The sequence below is a fragment of the Mandrillus leucophaeus genome, unplaced genomic scaffold (assembly GCF_000951045.1).
Source record: "Mandrillus leucophaeus isolate KB7577 unplaced genomic scaffold, Mleu.le_1.0 Scaffold482, whole genome shotgun sequence".
In the NCBI taxonomy this organism is placed as follows: Eukaryota; Metazoa; Chordata; class Mammalia; order Primates; family Cercopithecidae; genus Mandrillus; species Mandrillus leucophaeus.
In genome coordinates, this window is record NW_012105165.1 from 2531795 (window position 1) to 2550055 (window position 18261).

The following is an 18261-nucleotide window of genomic DNA, read 5'->3' on the forward strand; positions in this document are numbered from 1 at the left end:
CAAGAATTTTTCTTTTACTGTTAGTCTAAAAAGCTTCTTATGGCAATGAGAAAATCACACATTATGCTAGGCTTCTAATTTTCTCAGTAGGATTGTGTATGTATTTGGGGACCAGAATACATTAAAAAGTGGGAAAAGAAGGTGAGCTCAAAGAAAAGAAGAAGCATTGCCTTTGTGGGGAAGAATCATAGAGAAATACATCATTGGAGGCAAGGAAAATCACAGAATTATTCAGATGGTGATAAAAACCTAAGCTTTAGTCATCTATTGCACAAAATGGTGACCATAATAAATAATAATGCATTATATATTTCATAATTGCTAAAAGAGTATATTTTAAGCATTTTCACCACAAAAACTGAGGTGAGAAATTTATTCATTAGCCACATTTAATTATTTTACATTGTAAATATATATCAAAATATCACATTGTACCCTATAAATGTCTACAATTTTTTTAAAACCTAGTAAGAAAATAACCAGACACTGTTCATAACTCTGGGTAAAAACAACAACAACAACAAAATAGTATTCCTATACACAAGTTTATAACTATTATGAACAACAGGCCTATACACATACAGTCAAACTCTAGTTGAAGACAGCAAACTTATCTTCTTACCCAAATGTTATTTAAAATGGTGAAAAATAATCACAGGGATGAAAAGTTATTATTATTGGACTAGAATACTGAGATATAAAGCAAGCAGGATGAAAATAAAGAATATACAGATTGGAAGTGGAGTAATGTAATTCAGTATAGGTACAGGAGAGAGTATTTCTTGGGACTGGTCCTTTTCTTCGCAAGGAAATCCGGAGGAACCTCAAATTCAGAGGCAACATGTACTAGGAGAGGGAGCTGGCTATGGGACAACTGCTTAGAAGGTCTGGAATTTCCTTCAGTGCCTGGCTATAGAATTTGCCCTTAGAACATAGCTAGCAAGAACAGCTCTATAAATAGAGTAGGGAATCAACAGAAGAGAAGATAGTTCTAAATTAGGTATGTTGGTGTGATAAAGAAAAGTGGAGCAAACTCTAAGGTACCTTCGTATTTCCTCAAAGTGCATGGAGAAAAAGAAAAAGGAAAGATAACCCCATATTGACTGAAATGCTCCAAAGTTCTATCTCCAAATAAAACTTCCTTTTTTAGACCTCCACAGTACCCCAATTTGCCCACCTGCTCCTATCCACCCACCCCGAAGGGAATCCTGTGTTCTGCACCATCCTGCCAATCTACCCACAACACACTATATTCACCCAACTCTCTTTCAGAGGAAAAGTTATCTGAAGAGAATCAATAGTATAAAATGCAACAACCAAGACGAACAAATGAAAAAGAAATTTCATAAAGGGACTAGAGTTAATGCCAGAAATAAAATAGAATTTAAAGAATTTTCTAACTAGTATCTTCAGAAAGATTCACAAAGATATTACAGTCATTAAGTTATAATACACAGATATGAAAAAAAAGGGTAACTAGAAAATAAGAAAGATTCCCTGAATATTGCAAACGTGTTGTCAAAATGGAAAAATTAGGGTACTGGGTTCAATAGTGTCCCTCAAAATTCATGTCTACCCCAAACCTCAGAATTAAATTTTAGCTAATTTAACAATTAGTTAAATCAAAATGGAGCCATACTGGGCTAGATCAGGACATAATCAGGACATAATCCAATTGACTATTGTCCTGATAAGAAGAGAAAACAGAGACCCATACACTGAGGGCAAGCTGAGGCCAGGGGAAGGGGATCATCATGTGAAGATGGAGATGCATCTACAGCCAAGAAACACAAAGAAACTCCAAGAATTGCAACCACCAGAAGCAGGCAGTGAGTCATGAAACAGATTATCTTTTAGAACCAGTAGAAGAAACCAAGTCTGCCAAACTAGCCTCCAAAACTGTAAGAAGATAGGTGTCTGTTGTTTTAAGTCACCCCTTTGAAGTCATTTGGTTGTGGTGATTTGTTATGGAAGCCCTAGGAAATTAACACAGTTAGTTAAGTGCTATAATACAATGTCTATAAAATTATGTGGAAACTCAGAAAAAGAAATTAACTGCTTAGGAGGAGGTGTTAAAAAATATTTGATAACCAGAGAATACATGTCTTATATCCAGGAATGGCAAAAAAAAAAAAAAAATTGTGGTTTGAACACAACTACACTTTTGGCAGTGGAGTTGTAAGGAAAATGACTAGAAGCACAGGTAGTAACAAGGTTCTGAAGAGCCATTCTATGGAATCTTAATATGTACTCAAGGAAAATGGATAAAGTTCTTTTAAAACAAGAAAATGGTGTGGTATGTTTGTGCCTTGGAAGGAATGACTGTCTTGTCTCTGAAGTCACCATCTTCCCAGTTTAATACCTGTTTTCATTTTTATTTTTCTTCCTCACTACCTTTGCTCTTTCCTCTACTTTTCAACAGTGAGTTTTATGTAAAGCAATTTTCCAAGGAGTATTTTGAACTTCAAAATCACATCATCATTTTCCTTTAATCCTAGTTCAATTCAAATTTCTAGTTCTGGAATCCACATGAACTTCCACATGGGACAGGCAGTTCTGTTTCACAGAAACCATGCAAAAGCTAATATTATTTTCTTGGGTTTTAAATAAAGTAGTAGCAATGTAAAGCCTGTATTTCTTGTACAGAGGATTGCTTATCTCACTAACTTGTTATGGTGGTGAATTACAATAACCAAAAATCTTAACTGGCATACTCAGCATCTAATTTCACAACCATAAACTCTGTGAAGTAGCCTTCTATAATTAAGTAGTTTATACAGAAATATAAAAGAAAAAATCACAAAATCTAATACCAAATATTATAGTGTTAAATCTTGTAAAAGAATAACTAACTACTCATGAGCCAGATACCCAAAACGTAACCACTGAATCTTGAATGAGGAAGAAGTCATAAAGTTTCTCTTGTCCCATAACACAAACAGAAACTAAGGGAACATTCTTGACTCTTCTTGTTGCCTCATTCACTCCTACCTAATTAGTCAGAACTCCTCTTCAACTGTGTCCATTTTACCATTTTACTTCATTCCTCTTGCTACTGTCTTATTTCAAGGTTCAATGTTGTCTCCTACCACCTGTGTTACTTCAGTAACACACTAAACTGTGGCCCCCCTGAAAAACTTACACTCATCCGCTCCAACCCAATCCCCTCTTCAGCTACAAAAGTTTCAGAAAGATATTCCCAATTACAAATCTGTTTGCTGGTGCTCTTAAAATCCTTCACAATCTCTCCACTACCAGCAGAGAAAGACCAGAACTTCTCAAGAGAACTTATCAAGCATTCCCAGCCAACCTCAGGGTCTGTCTGCTGTGTACCTCCCCACCCCTTGCTCAAAGCTCCAGTGGTATTTAATTACTCACAGTACTTCAAACAGGACAAACAGTCCATGCCTTCCTTTCCTGTTGAAACTATTTAGGCTCTTCCCACTGTCTGAAAAATCTAACTCCTCTTCATCCTGTGGTACCAACACAGATTGGAAAATTTTTCCAATGCTAGCAAAGCTGTGTTAACCTCCAAATCACCCTGTGCTCACTTCTACTGCAGATATTATGACATTGCACTATCATCATCCTTTGGTTGTTTTCTTACAATACACTACAAGAGTGTTAAGGGCTGGGAATATGCCTTCACCTGCCGCTTGGAATATGCCTGATTTATAATGTGTATATTAGATATTATTTTAATTAACTACCATTTAATCATACATGAAATAATTACTTCTACAACTGCCCGGACAGATAGTCATTTAGAATCCACATGAAAAATCTCAGGGAAAGACAACTTATTTCTTCATGAACATTCTAAACACCAGAAAGCCTTCTTAAAGTAGGCTACTATAAACTCCTCACCTCCAGAAACGAGCAATGCTTGCCTCAAAGAATAATAACGTCCCGGGCCCAGTGGCTCAAGTCTGTAATCCCAGCACTTTGGGAGGCCGAGACGGGCGGATCACGAGGTCAGGAAACCGAGACCATCCTGGCTAACACGGTGAAACCCCGTCTCTACTAAAAAAAAAAAAAAAATACAAAATAAAACACTCGGTGGGCGAAATGGCGGGCGCCTGTAGTCCCAGCTACTCGCGAGGCTGAGGCAGGAGAATGACGTGAACCCGGGAGGCGGAGCTTGCGGTAAGCCTAGATCCCGCCACTGCACTCCAGCCTGGGCGACAGAGCAGAGTGCTCTGTCGTTAAAAAAAAAAAAAAAAAATAAGGAACAATTCTAGTTCACTTAAAGAGCGGAGTGCTCTGTCGTCAAAAAAAAAAAAAAAAAGAATAATAGCAATGATAATATTAAGAGTAACAATAATACGAACGACATTTCTAGAACCAGGTCTGGATTCTTAACATAAATGTGCTCAGTCTTTCCTCGTAGCACTCTACTGAGTCAGACACTATTATTTTCTCCCTGGTCCACATGAGAAAAAAGGAGGCTTAGAGAATTCCCTGAAGAAAAGACAGCAAGCAAGTTGTTGAGTCAGAATTCACATTTAGCATATTCAATCAAGTCCTTAACACTAATACACTAATTTGCTTCCATCTCAAAATCAACTATCAGAAGTCAGCCAGTTAGTTACTTAACTCCTTCACTCTAAGAAGACATGCAATTAAAAAAACAACTATATAACTTTATTTTTAACTTTTTTCCAAATTCTTCCATCCAGGAAACTCTTTTGAGAGACAACACCTGTTAACATCCTACTGGACTACAGGTAACCAGTTCTAATACTGGTCTAAGCTTGATTTTTCTCTTAATTCGTTGTTCAATTGTATTTGTTTTCTCTGCAGTTGTAGCAGAGTACTGGCACATAGTGAGCAAGTAGCCAACTGTGCTCAAAATACATTCTCCTGATCTGAATCATACCCAAATCCCACTGAATTAGGATCTCTGGGGCGAGACCTGATTTGTACAATTTTAGTCATCATCTTAGGTGATTCATAGGCACATCCAAATTTGTGAACTGCAAATTTTAAGTAAACTGATAAAACAGTATCTATTGCTGTCCTGGACTGAGAGTCTTACATCCAAGCAGGATATCTTGTATACAAGCCCAGCGGTCTCCTCCTTCCCAATTTCCACCCTCCCTGTTCTTTCAAGCCTGTTCTTCTGTCTTTGCCATGTTTCACGCCTTCAGATTTTTTTATTATTCAGTGTTACATGACATGATATTCCCCGTTAAGCCTTCATGTTTGCTCACTATTCCATTGACCTTCCCCTTGATTTTTGGAAAATGCCTACTTATCTTATGGGAGTTAACCAAACTGTCATCTCCTTCGTGTAGGAGACTTGTTTCCTCCTTAACCTGTGTGTCTACACTATATGAATGTCTCTACTATATCACTTAGTGCCCTATAACTGTGAATTTATAGTTCTTCTTTTCCTACTGAATACAAGTGTCGTGAAGGCAAGTGCCAAATTTTAATCCATTTTGCATTTTGCATTCTTAGAACATAACCTAGTTCTGGCCAACAGTTGAAATTCAATAGTTGTCAACTAAGAGATTCAAAAGCATTAGAAACTTTGACACTTTTTTCTCTCCCAGTTTGTTTAGTTAAAGGAGAATGTACAAACCCTGACAACAACATGCTACTTTATCATCCAATCAATGCAGGCCAAAGTAGAGGAAACACAAAAGACTATATTGATAAAGAAACCCAGCACTGAAGTACAACGTCGAGTGCTCTGGCAACTGCACTTACATCTAAAAAACAAACGTTACTAAGAAATCACCTATGATAGATAAATCAGAGATAAATTGAGTCAATGATGAAAAAATTGAAAAAGAATCAAATTTTTTAAAACATTCACTAAATTTAAAAAAATCTAGCAATTGATAGCATGTGCATACTACAATTAAGAATTAAACAGTAAATTTATAGAAAAAAATGAGGCAATTAATTAAAGACAACCCTACTTTTGCATCGTCTAATCATTTTTGCATGTCATTAAAGCCTAATAATACATTAAAATATGTTTGATCCTGTTAGTTTGCTTAAATTCTATATTTCTAGCATTGCACTCTAAGTATTAAATTGCAGTCAACATTATGTGCCTGGGAATTAAGCATAAGTATACAGCATGCAAATGATACAAATATGAAAGTTGCTCAACTTTGATGTATCCACTAATTATTTTAGATGATAGTGATAGGTTCATTCAGACCTAAAGTTATAATATATTTAAAAAATTAAAGATAACTGCTAGTTTAGATTCTGTTTGTACAGACAAAGGCCAGTTAATGTTCTATTCTGCTCATTTCCTACTCAGTCTACTTGGTTGCATTAGAGCATTCTAGTAACTCATAATATTCCTCTCATTGCTCCCAAAAGAAGCCTAAAAGAGAGAAGCAGAACAACTTAAATGATAAATCAAACTGTAATAACTGTATTGTTATGCTTTCCTAAATACCAGTTTTGCTACTTTTATCTAAAAATTAATACATCAACATCAGTAAGGAAGCTTGTTACTGCAATGATTATTATGCCATCATTTCCGGTACAATTATTATACAATATTCACTTTTAGCAAATAGCATTTAATCCTAAGTCAATAAACTTAAAAGCACCAAAATCAAGAACCCCATATCTGAATTTCTATTCTATAATTTGCAAGCATAGACACAAATTTTACATAAATTCTGAATAATATCTGGCCCTTTCAAGGAGACCAAAATGATCAAAAAAACTCAAAAAAATGAATTTATATTGATCCAAATAGTTTTTGCTTAAACATAATTTATAAACATGTAATCTTACAGTGTCAATTAACATTATTTGAATATATGGACAATGTTATTTAAATCACTACATTTTATAAAAGATATCTTTGCATTTTATTATTTACTAAACAATTTTAAAATCCTAGATAAAATATTGGTATAAAATAAGAGAATTTATGCAACCAAAAGTTGATTATTTTTTCTATCTTGGTCTTTCATCGTAGAGACAACTCAAAGGAAAACACCTTTCACTGCTAAGACTAAGTTATAGAAAAAACTATCGAGAAAGACTATCTTTGCCTTTGCTCCAATTTTTAAAGATGTCTACAGCACAGTCAGATATTGTTTAAGAATGGCAAAGCTCTAAGATTTGATAGCACACCAACCGGGGGCTTCAAACAAAGAATGAAGAAGACACTACTTAAGTGTCTGCATGAGATTTTCTGGACACATACAGCATTGAGGAAGTGTCAGTTTAGCAAGATGTTGGTATTATTATCAACTTTCAGGAAATTACATGACTTCCAGTCAAGCAATTGCAGTAATTATGGAGTATTTTTACCCAACGTTATCCATAACATTTTGCCCCAAGTTCTTCTGTTTTGATTTCTATAAAATGTATTATCTGGGACGCTCCCAAATTATAACATTGCTTTACATTTCCATTACACTATATTTGGCTTACTGTTCATTAAAGAATGTTCAGGGAAATTGTTTTTTCTGTATTGTATTTACTGACCTTACAACAACATTTAACTTTGTTTGCAGATCTCCAATAGCTCTCAACGCTTTTCTCTTCAATTCACCAGTTATCCCTGGGAAAACCCACCATGACCTGGTTATTTACATTTGAGAAGATGATGTTCTATTGCCAATAGGTTGAACCAGTGTTGCATTAAAAATAAATAAATCGAACAAGAGTAGAAAAACATATTATAAAAGACATATACACAAAAGGGTCAAAGGAAAAATAGGTATCTTATTTCTTAATTATCTATATCTTCTGGCTCAGCTTGGGAGGTAGGCTCCCGCAGGTCTTCTCATTATTACGAGCTGAAGGGGAAAAAGGGGGTTAAGTGCATAAGCATGTTAGTTTTAAGGCTTTAAAGGAAGTAAGACAATAACATGTAAAACTAGTGGAGAAGGCAGCAATGGAAGACTGCAACTGGAAGGAAATCTTGAAAATAAGGCAAATCCCTAAAATAATGACAAATTTCTGATATTGTTGAACAGTAAGACATGGAAGGGGTCAGAGCCTATCCTTCCTAACAGTCTTGCTGCTTCCCAACAGCTAAAGTTTGTGTATTTAGTGTTAAACACAGTATAAACTAAGCAATCAAAATTGAATAGGATGAACACTTAATCAGAAATCACAAGATCTCAATACTAGCCCTGCCATTGTCACTAACTTGTCATGGCTGAAACATATCAGTTGTCTCCTCTGTGAATCGAGGCAGTCGTGCCAGATGATTGCCAATTTTCTTCCAGTTCTAATCAGCATAAACACCAGAAGTCTGTCACATATTTCTTCACCAATTTCACTAATATAAAATATATTTTGGACACACATAATAACATGCACACATGCACTTCTCAATCAAAACTTTAAGTTATATTCCCACAAGTCGATCCCATATCTTACCCACATGCAAATTTTACAAATATATTCCCTGAGTATGTATCTGTATTATAACAGTGAATATATATTCTTTTTATGTAGATACATATACCCTAAAATAGAAAAAACATTTTCTCAAAAGAGAAATATGGAGCACTATACACTATACATGCACATTCATTTTAAATACTCTTCACTAGTCAGCACATTAAAATATATCTTAATGAACATATGAACATTATGAACAAAATATAATTTTAACTTAAGAAGTGTGCTAGACAGCACACTATTTTCTATGTCTATTCTGATAGAATGGGTTATGAAAGAGATTAGAATTGAATAATTTGACACTATTTTGTAAACACTTAAATGTGTTAGGCATAGTGTAAGTCCTCAAGAGAATAAGACTATCCCTTTTATATAAAATATGAAAAGGGGAAAAACATGGTGTTGTTGACAAGATACTTTTCAAGTGAAAATAAGACTGAGATTATCTAATCGGTTACCCTTGCAGGTGGATGGATATACACCTGCACTGAATCTTAGACTTAAGAAATGACAGAGCCGATCATCTTTATGGGTTTCATGCCAGAACCACAGCAAAATGATTTCCTGAGATCAATATGTGGTTGAGAGAAAGCTGTTTTCAATGGAAACAGGAAGCTGGGAGCTAACCTGTTTCTATGGTAACCACAGCAGTAGCTACCCAACAGCTGTAGGGGAAAAAAAAGGGCAGAAAGTTACAAATGAAAATTGAAACAAAACAAAACAAAAAAAGATTCTGGTTTACTTTATTAGTGTGATGGTCCTTGGAGTGCAATCAGAATGGGCATGAACATGTTGTCCCTTCCTCTTTCCCCCAGAATCTTTAGCAATAACTGTCTTACAAACCTCAACATTTTAGAGCTGAAAAGAACTTTAGACACTATCTAGTCCAATGTGTCATCTCAATGTTTGTGTTTTATTTTTCAGAATAAAGCAAAGGAAATCAAGATTCAGGAAGATGAAGTAAATTCTCCAAGGTCACACAACTGGTGTTGAAATCAGTGCTGGAGCGTAGGTCTCATAGGTCTCAATCGTTTTTCAATTCTTTTTCCATGTAATATCCAGTTCTGCTCTGTTCTCCTCCCAACACTCACATTCTATTCACTTTCCATGAAAATATTGACTACACAGTGTTGAGATTATTACCATCCCTCAACCTACACGGAAGGCAAAAAAGCAGTGCTTTTCTGTCTTAAAAGAATATCTTGACTGCTCTTATGAATATAAAGAAAAACCCTTCATATTTCATCCAGAATTGAATTAAGTTTATGGAATATATTGATGATAATTTTTTGGACTATTTTGCCACTATATATTTTCTTCTACAGATCTGTGTTTATCTTTAATGCTCTTTACTATTTTATTTAGACACATTTCTAAAGGTTCCCACAATAAAAAGAATATATGACTCAGAAGTTCAGAGAATACAAGACTTGAAAATCACATTTACTTTATTTGTTGTAGTAAAAATTGATGGTAATGATAAACATTTTCAAATGGGAAACTACAAAAAGGTTGATCTATACCTTCCTTTTCAGTTATTTTGAAAATAAGCTCACTGACAAAGATAAAAACTTTCCTTGTCTTTTATTTAATTTTGTCAACTCAGTTCTACAAATGAGCTCTTAGCAAAATATTAGAGAAAAAGGTCATACCTAATTTATCCAAGTACATTCACTTTTTGCACACCTAATGTCCAGCCATAAATCAGGTCACCTCATGTGTATATTACTAGTATATATATTTAATTGGCAAGTAAATTTACTTGATTATTTTAGTGATCAATTAAATCAGGTACTCTCTGATTCTATCCAATGCTCAGAATACAAGCATAAAATTAAACTTATTTATAAACCTTTTAACTAGTGGCCCTGAAAAGGTGAAAAGACACTTAAATGCTTAGTTGGAAAGTGCAAACACACTGTACTATTATAGCAGACTCGTTTGATGAATATGAAGTTTGAGTATGCATTGTCATGTGGTTGGTCATGACTTGTAATTAAATGGAAATAATAAAATAAACTTGTCCACACACCCAAATAGTTCAATTGTTGTTTGATATAAGTACAGTCTTCATTATATTGTAAGGAGAGAGCCTGTAAGTCATTATGAAAACAGAAAAATAAAGAATTAAAGATCCTAATATTTTGTAATAAAATAAAGACCAATAATACCTTAACATCATCATTTCTAAAAGGAATATTTTACTGCATGTGTCAGGCAATATTCCTATGTGAGATCTTTTTTTTTTTTTTTGAGGAAAATTCATTTTTAACACCTCTAGAATTTTATTTACCGTAATCTTGTTTTTTTTATTTAATAGATAATGCCTTTAGGAAATATTTTATTATAAATAGAGAGGTGAGCTCACTGAAGGCAAAGGACTGTATCTTCTCCATGCATTCCCAGTACTTTTCATAGTTTCCAGTCTACAGTGACTACATAATCAATATTCATTGAATAAATGAATTTTCTAAAATTTTAATAATTGACGATATTTTATGGATAAGCTATATTTAGCCATTATTTAATTAGAACCACTCTTACCAAACAAGACTTAATATATTTTCTTCCTTTAATCTTAATACATCATTCAAATTGTTCCTACACCTTATTATAATTTTTAAAAATCAAGTGCTACATTTAATACTAGCAAATATTTATTTAGATCATTTCTTTCTTGTTTTGTTTTGTTTTGTGGCAAGAGGAAAAAGTGGCCCATACAAAGTAAATGAAATATTTGCAAATTTGAGTCTAATGCTAGAAATTAAAATTTCCATGTTAATGGCTTCTAAGGAGTATGTTTTAGCAATGCTGTAGAAATAATCTATAATGCTAATAACGTGAATATTTTCAAGATTTAAAAAAGTATAGATTCACTATCATAATCCATGTATGATTCAGAAGGATTGTATATGATACACAACCCATATTGTATTTCAACAATGGTAAATGAGATAAAGGTCAGGGGAATGTTTGTGAAAGAGCTAGAAACATATAAAAAAGCCAACATCTTAAGTGGGGTTCCATGGCAGTTATTATTTTGTTTTTTCTTTTCTAAAATGTGCTTTAAAAGTAAAAAACAGAAGATCTATCAAGTAATCAAAGATATGCATAAATCACCAAGGAAGAGCCAACACTCTAAAACAGAGCTGAATTCAATGATCTCCCCCACCCTATTAAAAAGTAAGTGAAAGAAGAGAAAGAGAAACTTATAACTGCTCTCAGCTGTTTAATATTCCAAACAGATTCTTCAAAATTGCCTTTTATTTTAGTATTTTGTCCTTATGTCATTTTTAAAAACTTCTAAAAATCTAGAAACTCTATCAAGGAATTTCTGCCTGGTGCCCGTCCTCTTATATATGATACATTCTTCAAGGGAAAGCACATAGAAGCTTTACCTTTTTCTAACACTTACATATTAAATTGAAAATATACAGTGCATCACATTTTTACAAGTATATGTATGCATCCTTGCTTTTTACTATTTGTAAATATCACTCACTAGTATCAACAAAATAACCTCTCATTATTTTCCTGATCTCATTTTCTCCACAACAGGTTTCCATGACAACTTATATTTGAATTTTTATAAACTTCTATTTTTAAATACTACTCTTAAGAATAAAAGCTTCAATGTATAAGATATAAACTTATTTACCAATTGAAATAGAACAATTTAGACCCCTCAAATATGTATTTACTTAATAAATTAAAAATCATAGAGGAGAGGGACATGCCAACCAAAAGAGAAGGCAAAAATGCAGGGTTGCAAAATCCAATTAATTATTCAGTTCCTATCACCATTGTTTTTGTCTGTCATTTAAATCATAAAAGTTACAAACAAAGCACATCTATTATATAACTGATCTAATCTTTTCAATATTGGAGAAAAAAGAAAATTGTGAAACAAGTATAATGAGTTGAAAAGGGAATTCAGAGAGTTAAAATCTTTCATGTCAAACATTTCAATAAAAGATGGGCTAATGTTAAAAAGTAAGAGTGTTTATAAAACTTCAAATACTTCTATTAAGACTGAGACTCATGTAATAAGATAACTGAAGCAAACCACTTGATAATTATTTTATGTTTCGTCAAATTGTGTCCATGCAAAATATAATTTCAACTTGTGGCCTCCACATGTAACTCTATTTTTCAAACTAGTCAGATAACATTGTCACGTTATCATCTTAACTAAAAGTGCTCAGGAAAAAATATTAAGTCACTTTTAAGTAGAATGGTGACTTACGATTACCTTTTTTTAGCCAACCCCTAATAATTTGAAGAGATTTCCCTGAAGACAAGACTCACAAAAGAAAGCCAAACATTAAACATGGACTGGTCAATAAAAATGGAAAGTTCAAACAGGATTCTTTTTAAGAAGTTAATTCAAGTCCCATATTTTTATTCTACTGTTGGGTGGTAAAGGATAAAAATTCTAGGAGCGAAAGTCCTGGAATACACATATTTTAAAACTCATAGATGACCTTTCAAAGTTAGGATTCTAGTGAATGTCTTATGCCGCATTAAATCTCAAGAGCAAAGTGATCTGCAGAGATTTCACAATCCAGTCCAGTTATAATCAGTAGTTTTGTTAGAAAGGGCCTGAGGAGAGAGTCATGAGACCTCTGGGATAATTTTGGCTTTGCTATTAACTTGATGTATAACCTTGGCCATCACTCAGCATCTGCAGTCTTCATTTTCTTCATCTACAATATAAAGGGTCTTGACTAAAAGTGACCTCAAATAAATTTTTCGGGTCTATGATTCTTAGCTGATTCTGTTTCTACTTGCTCTTTGACCTTGTTTCAGTCTCAATTTTGGTGTATTCTTTTCTCACCTAAAACAGATGCAGATCAAAGCCTCAATATTATTATAATGAAATATCATAATAAATGTTTTTTAAACACACAATTTTCAAGTCAATGCTTTATCCTTTTGACCAATAATCTATAGAATCAAATTTCATGGCAATGATAAAAGTTGAACATCTTCTTAAAGTTTTTGCTATGCAATCTGGCCTACAATAAAATGTATTATGTTACCATAAGGAAAAATAATAAAACATTCTGTCCTTTTGTAGCACATTATCTGGAAAAAGGAATCACACGATGGGCCTGAAAACAAATTCAGATTATCCTTTTAGCCACCAAATGGAAAGAGCTCTATAACACTCAGCTGGAATCCAAGAAACACAGATGCACAGATGTAATGGTCATGAGCCTGTGGTTTAATTTAAATAAATATGCACTTGTGGTTTTGTTTGGTTGATTTAGTTTGTTGGTTTTTTTTTTTTTTTTTTTTTCTGAATGCCAACTCTGTTGTTGAATTTATGGCATGGCCTGAAAAAAAAAAAAAAAGGATTTCCAAGTTGAAGCTATTAATTCTATGTTCAAATATGTGTATGTAGGCATGCTAGAATTTATGTATGCATTTAAATACCAAATCTAAAAGAGTAGCAATGCTTTAAATTGTCTCTTTCATATTCTATTTCACATTGTAAACAAAACACATCCACAGACTTCCAAAGTGTTATCAGAAGCACATCTTCTGACAAATTAGTAGATAGCTGCATAACATCTCAGATGCAGACACTTGTGACATACAGAGGAAGAAAATAATGAAGATAAAGCCAAAGTAAAGTTGGGAGAATTCCCATTCTGCCCATGGGGTGCGTTTTCTGGGTGTCAGAAGCAAATCAGACACATGCAGTTGCAAAGATTTAACCAAATGCAGTACTTTGTTCTCACATGTAATTAAAAACTGTTCACATACTGTGTAATTTGTGGTTATTTATATGTCTTTATTTCCTTTCCACCAGAGAAACCATTATTGGTTACTTTTATAATCTCTTCATGAGATTTTGAAGAATTAATTGGGAGTGTCAAGGATTAAAGTTGAGCTGTCATTTATACTAGAACCCAAAAAAGAACACTGAGGCTGGAATCACAATATTAAAATTAAAATAAAGTTTGTTCCTATCTTAATTATTCAGATTTACAGAACTAGGATCACCAAAGTGGTTAATGGGTTAATGTATGTTCAACCTGTAAGGATCAGAGATACAACCCAAAGAGAAAGGGACCAGGCTCAAAATTCCCTGTGTAAGTGGACTTTCTGGTCAACTCACGGAAACAATCCTAGTATTCATCTCCCCTGGAAGGTGACAGGCCCAAACAACGTTCTGGAGATTCTCTTTACAAAATAAATCTCCTGGCAAATCTTTCCTCCCTCCATCTCCCCAGTCACATAGATATATTCCATTTCCCCTTCCTCTGTCCTCAGAATCAATCCCTAATTTGAGCACTGCTCTGGGTGAGTCAGATGTGAAGGGGCCAAACTGAAATTGTCAAATAGGGATGACCAGGAGGCCAGAAAAGAGATCTTAGCTACAGGAAAAGTTAGAACAAAGGAGTGAGGGAGAAATTCGAGATGAATCCTCATACCCGTTTCAGGACAAGGTCCAGAAGACGTGCACAGAGAAGTCGACATTTGCCCTGTAGGTCCCATCTGCTAAAGTAAATCCGTTTGAGTTGGGAGAAGAGGAGGAGAAACATGGTACTGGGTGGGATGGTGGCCAGGGTCCCTGGGTTTACCCTGCAAAGGATGAGCCTCTAACCGCATCGCTAGGAAGTCCCGGGTCTCTTCTACCCCCATCCCTGAGGCCCTGGGGTGGAAAAGAACAGAAAGTTGGGGAGGGAGTTGGGAGAAGTTGAAGCAGCAGGGAAGGGGTCGATTCTGGCCTTACCCTGGCGGCTCTGGACGAGTAAGGGTCTTCGAAGAGGGCCCACATGCGGGGCTGCAGCCTCCTCCAGCGGCCAGATTTGCCGTCTGGGCCCCCGAGCCCCGCCGCGTCCTCGATGCCTAGCCTCTTGGCCGCCAGGTCCTCATCGTCGCCGGGGTCGCCGCCAATGAGGTCGGGGGTCTCGAAGATGTCCAGCGCCTCCTCGGCGTCGCGGTGCTGCCGGTAGGTCATCCAGCAGCAGGGCTCCACGTCGGTCTCGTCGATGCCCCAGAAGGCCAGCTCCTCCTCGAAGAGCGGCCCGCACACGTCTGCGGGGCAGTGCAGCTTGCCGGTGCGGTAGTAGTTGAGCACATAGGCGAAGACGCCCGGGTGCCGGTCGAAGAAGAACTCTCGGCCGCCCCCGGGATGGTCGCTGGCCCTGCCGCCGCGGGAACTGCAGTTGCCCGCGCCGCCCTCGAAGCAGCCGCCTGGCCCGGGGGACAACGGGGGCGCTCTCGGCGGCGGCGACAGTGGAGGTGGCGACGGCTGCAGCTTGTCGCCCGCCGTGGTCAAGCAGTCGCCCGGGGGCTCGGAGGAGGCAAGAAGGGCCAGGCGTGTTCCAGGCAGGGTCTTGAGGGTGCTGCGGTAGGTTTCGTGCCGGGTACCCCCGACATTGAGGATCACCCTCTCGTTGTTCTCGATCTTGCCCATCTCTGTGACTCAGACATGACTGGGGAAAGGCAAACACAGCGCCGAGTTAAAGATCTTGGCCGTCAAAGACACACCAAGACCCCCACCACCAACACAGAGCGAGTCCCGGGATGCAGGGTTGGCAGACAGGCATGGGGCAAAGGACCCTCCCCCGGAGGGGATCAGCGTCCAGCGTTGTCCCCGCCTCTTGCATCACACCTTTCCCAGGTTTCCAGAGAACTACGGAGACAGCAGTCCAAGTCTTTCTTGACCTTTCATGACACCGTTTCCCTTGCCTCCCGCTTTCCTTTTTTTGGCTCTGATCTCTTCTCCTTCATCTTTTCACCTTCCACTCTTCCTCTTTTCTGTTCCCTCTCAAGTCCAACCTGCTCCCAGCCCCTAACCCCCTCTCTGCCTCCCCAAACACCCTCTCCCTCCCTCTAAGCCTACTTTCTCCCCCTCCTTTGCCCCATTCTCTCCTCCTCCCCTGGTTGGCTTCTCACTCCCACTCTCCAAGACCCTCCTCTTTCTCCCCTTCCCCTAGCCTGGATGCAATTTCCCTAGGCAGGGGGTTTTCCTCAGGCAACTTGACAGTGTTGGGTGAGAGCACACCCTCTCCCCACCCTGTGAAGAGCCCCTATTCCACACCCACCCTAGGTCAACCCCAGAACCCTCGCTACTCCCTAGCGCTCAGGCAATGCCTTCTGCGCAACCTGTTCTAGGTTCACCTCTACACTTGCTCACAGACCATGCAAAAAGACCACGCAGAAGTCAGAGAAAAAAAAAAAATCTCTGCTGTTGCTTTTCACCTAGGAGACCTCTGACTTACTTCCTTATTCAATTTCCTTTTCACATTATTATTGTTGTTGTTGATATTATTATTACTTGGGAAAGGAAACAACTAACTAGGATCCATCTTTAAGAATAGAAGTGATCAGTGCATCCCACCCATCCCCCTTCCCAAGAAAAACAAATCCCTTAGGGGGTGGAGGGTGGGGGATTTGCTTTCTAGGAGGGGCGAGGCTCGGGGGAAAAGCTGCCTGGAGGCACACCCCCTGGGTCCCTGATGTGGAAGTCTCGCTGACAGTGTCCCTGTTTCCAGCCTCCCAGCCACCTCTCCCCAGGGCTTCATCTCTACATTTGTATTGCGGAAAGGCGGAGCAGGGGGGATGCCTGCCTGCAGGGTCAACAAGCCCTTTCCAGGAAATGCCCCCTTTCACCACCCCCACCCCCATTTCCAGATACCTTAAGGAGACCGAGAGAAAAGTGGTTTTGCTTTGGTTTCTGAGTGGACGAGGTTCTCTGGGCAGCAGGACTGAGTCTTGGCGCCCAGCTGAGCCGCCGTTCTCCGACGAGAAACTACTTGTTGGCGTTTTCCGGATTCAGGTGATTGAGCCGCTTCTCTGGGCGCTGGGGTGGGGGACAAAGCCCCCGCCGGCCGTCGGCCGCGCTCCCCGCCTTCATTCTGTGATCTGCGGATTTGCCAGTCGCCAACCTCCGCGCCCAGAGTCACCATCGCGCAGGGTTGGGCAAACCATGGAGCTCTGGGCGGGTCCAGCCGGCACTGCCCGACCCCACCGGGAGCGGGCAGATCGGCTGGCCGTGAATGGAGCGGAGACTGGCCGGAGGTCAGGAGAGCTCACCACTTGAAGGTGAAGTCGCCCTGCTCCGATTCCATCTGCAGATTTTGTTTCTCCCCTAAATCAGCCGCTGCTGGAGCTGTCCCTTCAGCACCACTCGCCGTCAACCTCCCGCCGTCAGCCAAAGCACAGAGCTGGGGAAAGGGTGGGTGGGTGGGTCTGGAGAAGCTATGTTGTACCAACCAGGTTCACATATTTTTCTTCTGTGAAGCTCTGTCTCCACCCTCTCTGGAGCTTCTGCCTGCCTTATTTACACCCTACTCTCCACACCCTCTCTCTCTCCCCCACCCCTTGCCATGCCCCACCCCTCCCAACAAGTGAGAGAATCTAAAACCAATTGCATTTTTTTTTTCTCAATGACAGCTGACCGGAGAGAGAGGTGTACTTACAGGTGACAGTAAATATGGTTTCTTATGTCTTATACATGCCTCTGGCTTGCTTTTTCAAATCAAATGTCCGTCTCTAGCCACCACATCACTGTTATCTAAAGCAAAACAAGTTTTAGAAGTTTATCCCAGAAAGATAATGCTTTACAAAGCACAAGTTCCAGTTTTTTTGTTTGTTTGTTTTATTTTGTTTCATTTTGTTTTTTTGTCTGAAGCTGAAGAGAAAAGCCACAGATACCCAAGTATCCAAGTAATTCTCTAATAAGCCAATTTCACCCTTTCTCAAGTTTTCATTTCCCCTTGTATTAGTGTGCTCGGGCTGCCATAAGAAAGTATGACAAATTGGGTGGCTTAAACAACAGAAATATATTGTCTCATGGTTCTGCCAGTTTCAAATACAAAATTAAGATGTTGTTAGGGTTGG

The 18261-nt window shown here is 37.9% G+C and overlaps 1 protein-coding gene across 5 annotated transcripts in view; it reads right to left on the minus strand.

The window, feature by feature from the left end:
- Positions 1 to 17598, minus strand: part of KCNC2 (potassium channel, voltage gated Shaw related subfamily C, member 2) — a 172425-nt gene extending 154827 nt beyond the window's left edge. For all 5 annotated transcript variants that reach the window (XM_011995315.1, XM_011995314.1, XM_011995317.1 and 2 more), the window contains exons 1-2: positions 17057 to 17598; positions 15146 to 15851 (exon numbers count right to left, since the gene is read on the minus strand). In XM_011995315.1, the coding sequence (XP_011850705.1) occupies positions 15146 to 15832 (687 nt within the window). In that variant the 5' untranslated portion in view covers positions 15833 to 15851; positions 17057 to 17598. The remainder of the gene's footprint in view (positions 1 to 15145; positions 15852 to 17056) is intronic.
- Positions 17599 to 18261: the final 663 nt, after the last annotated feature.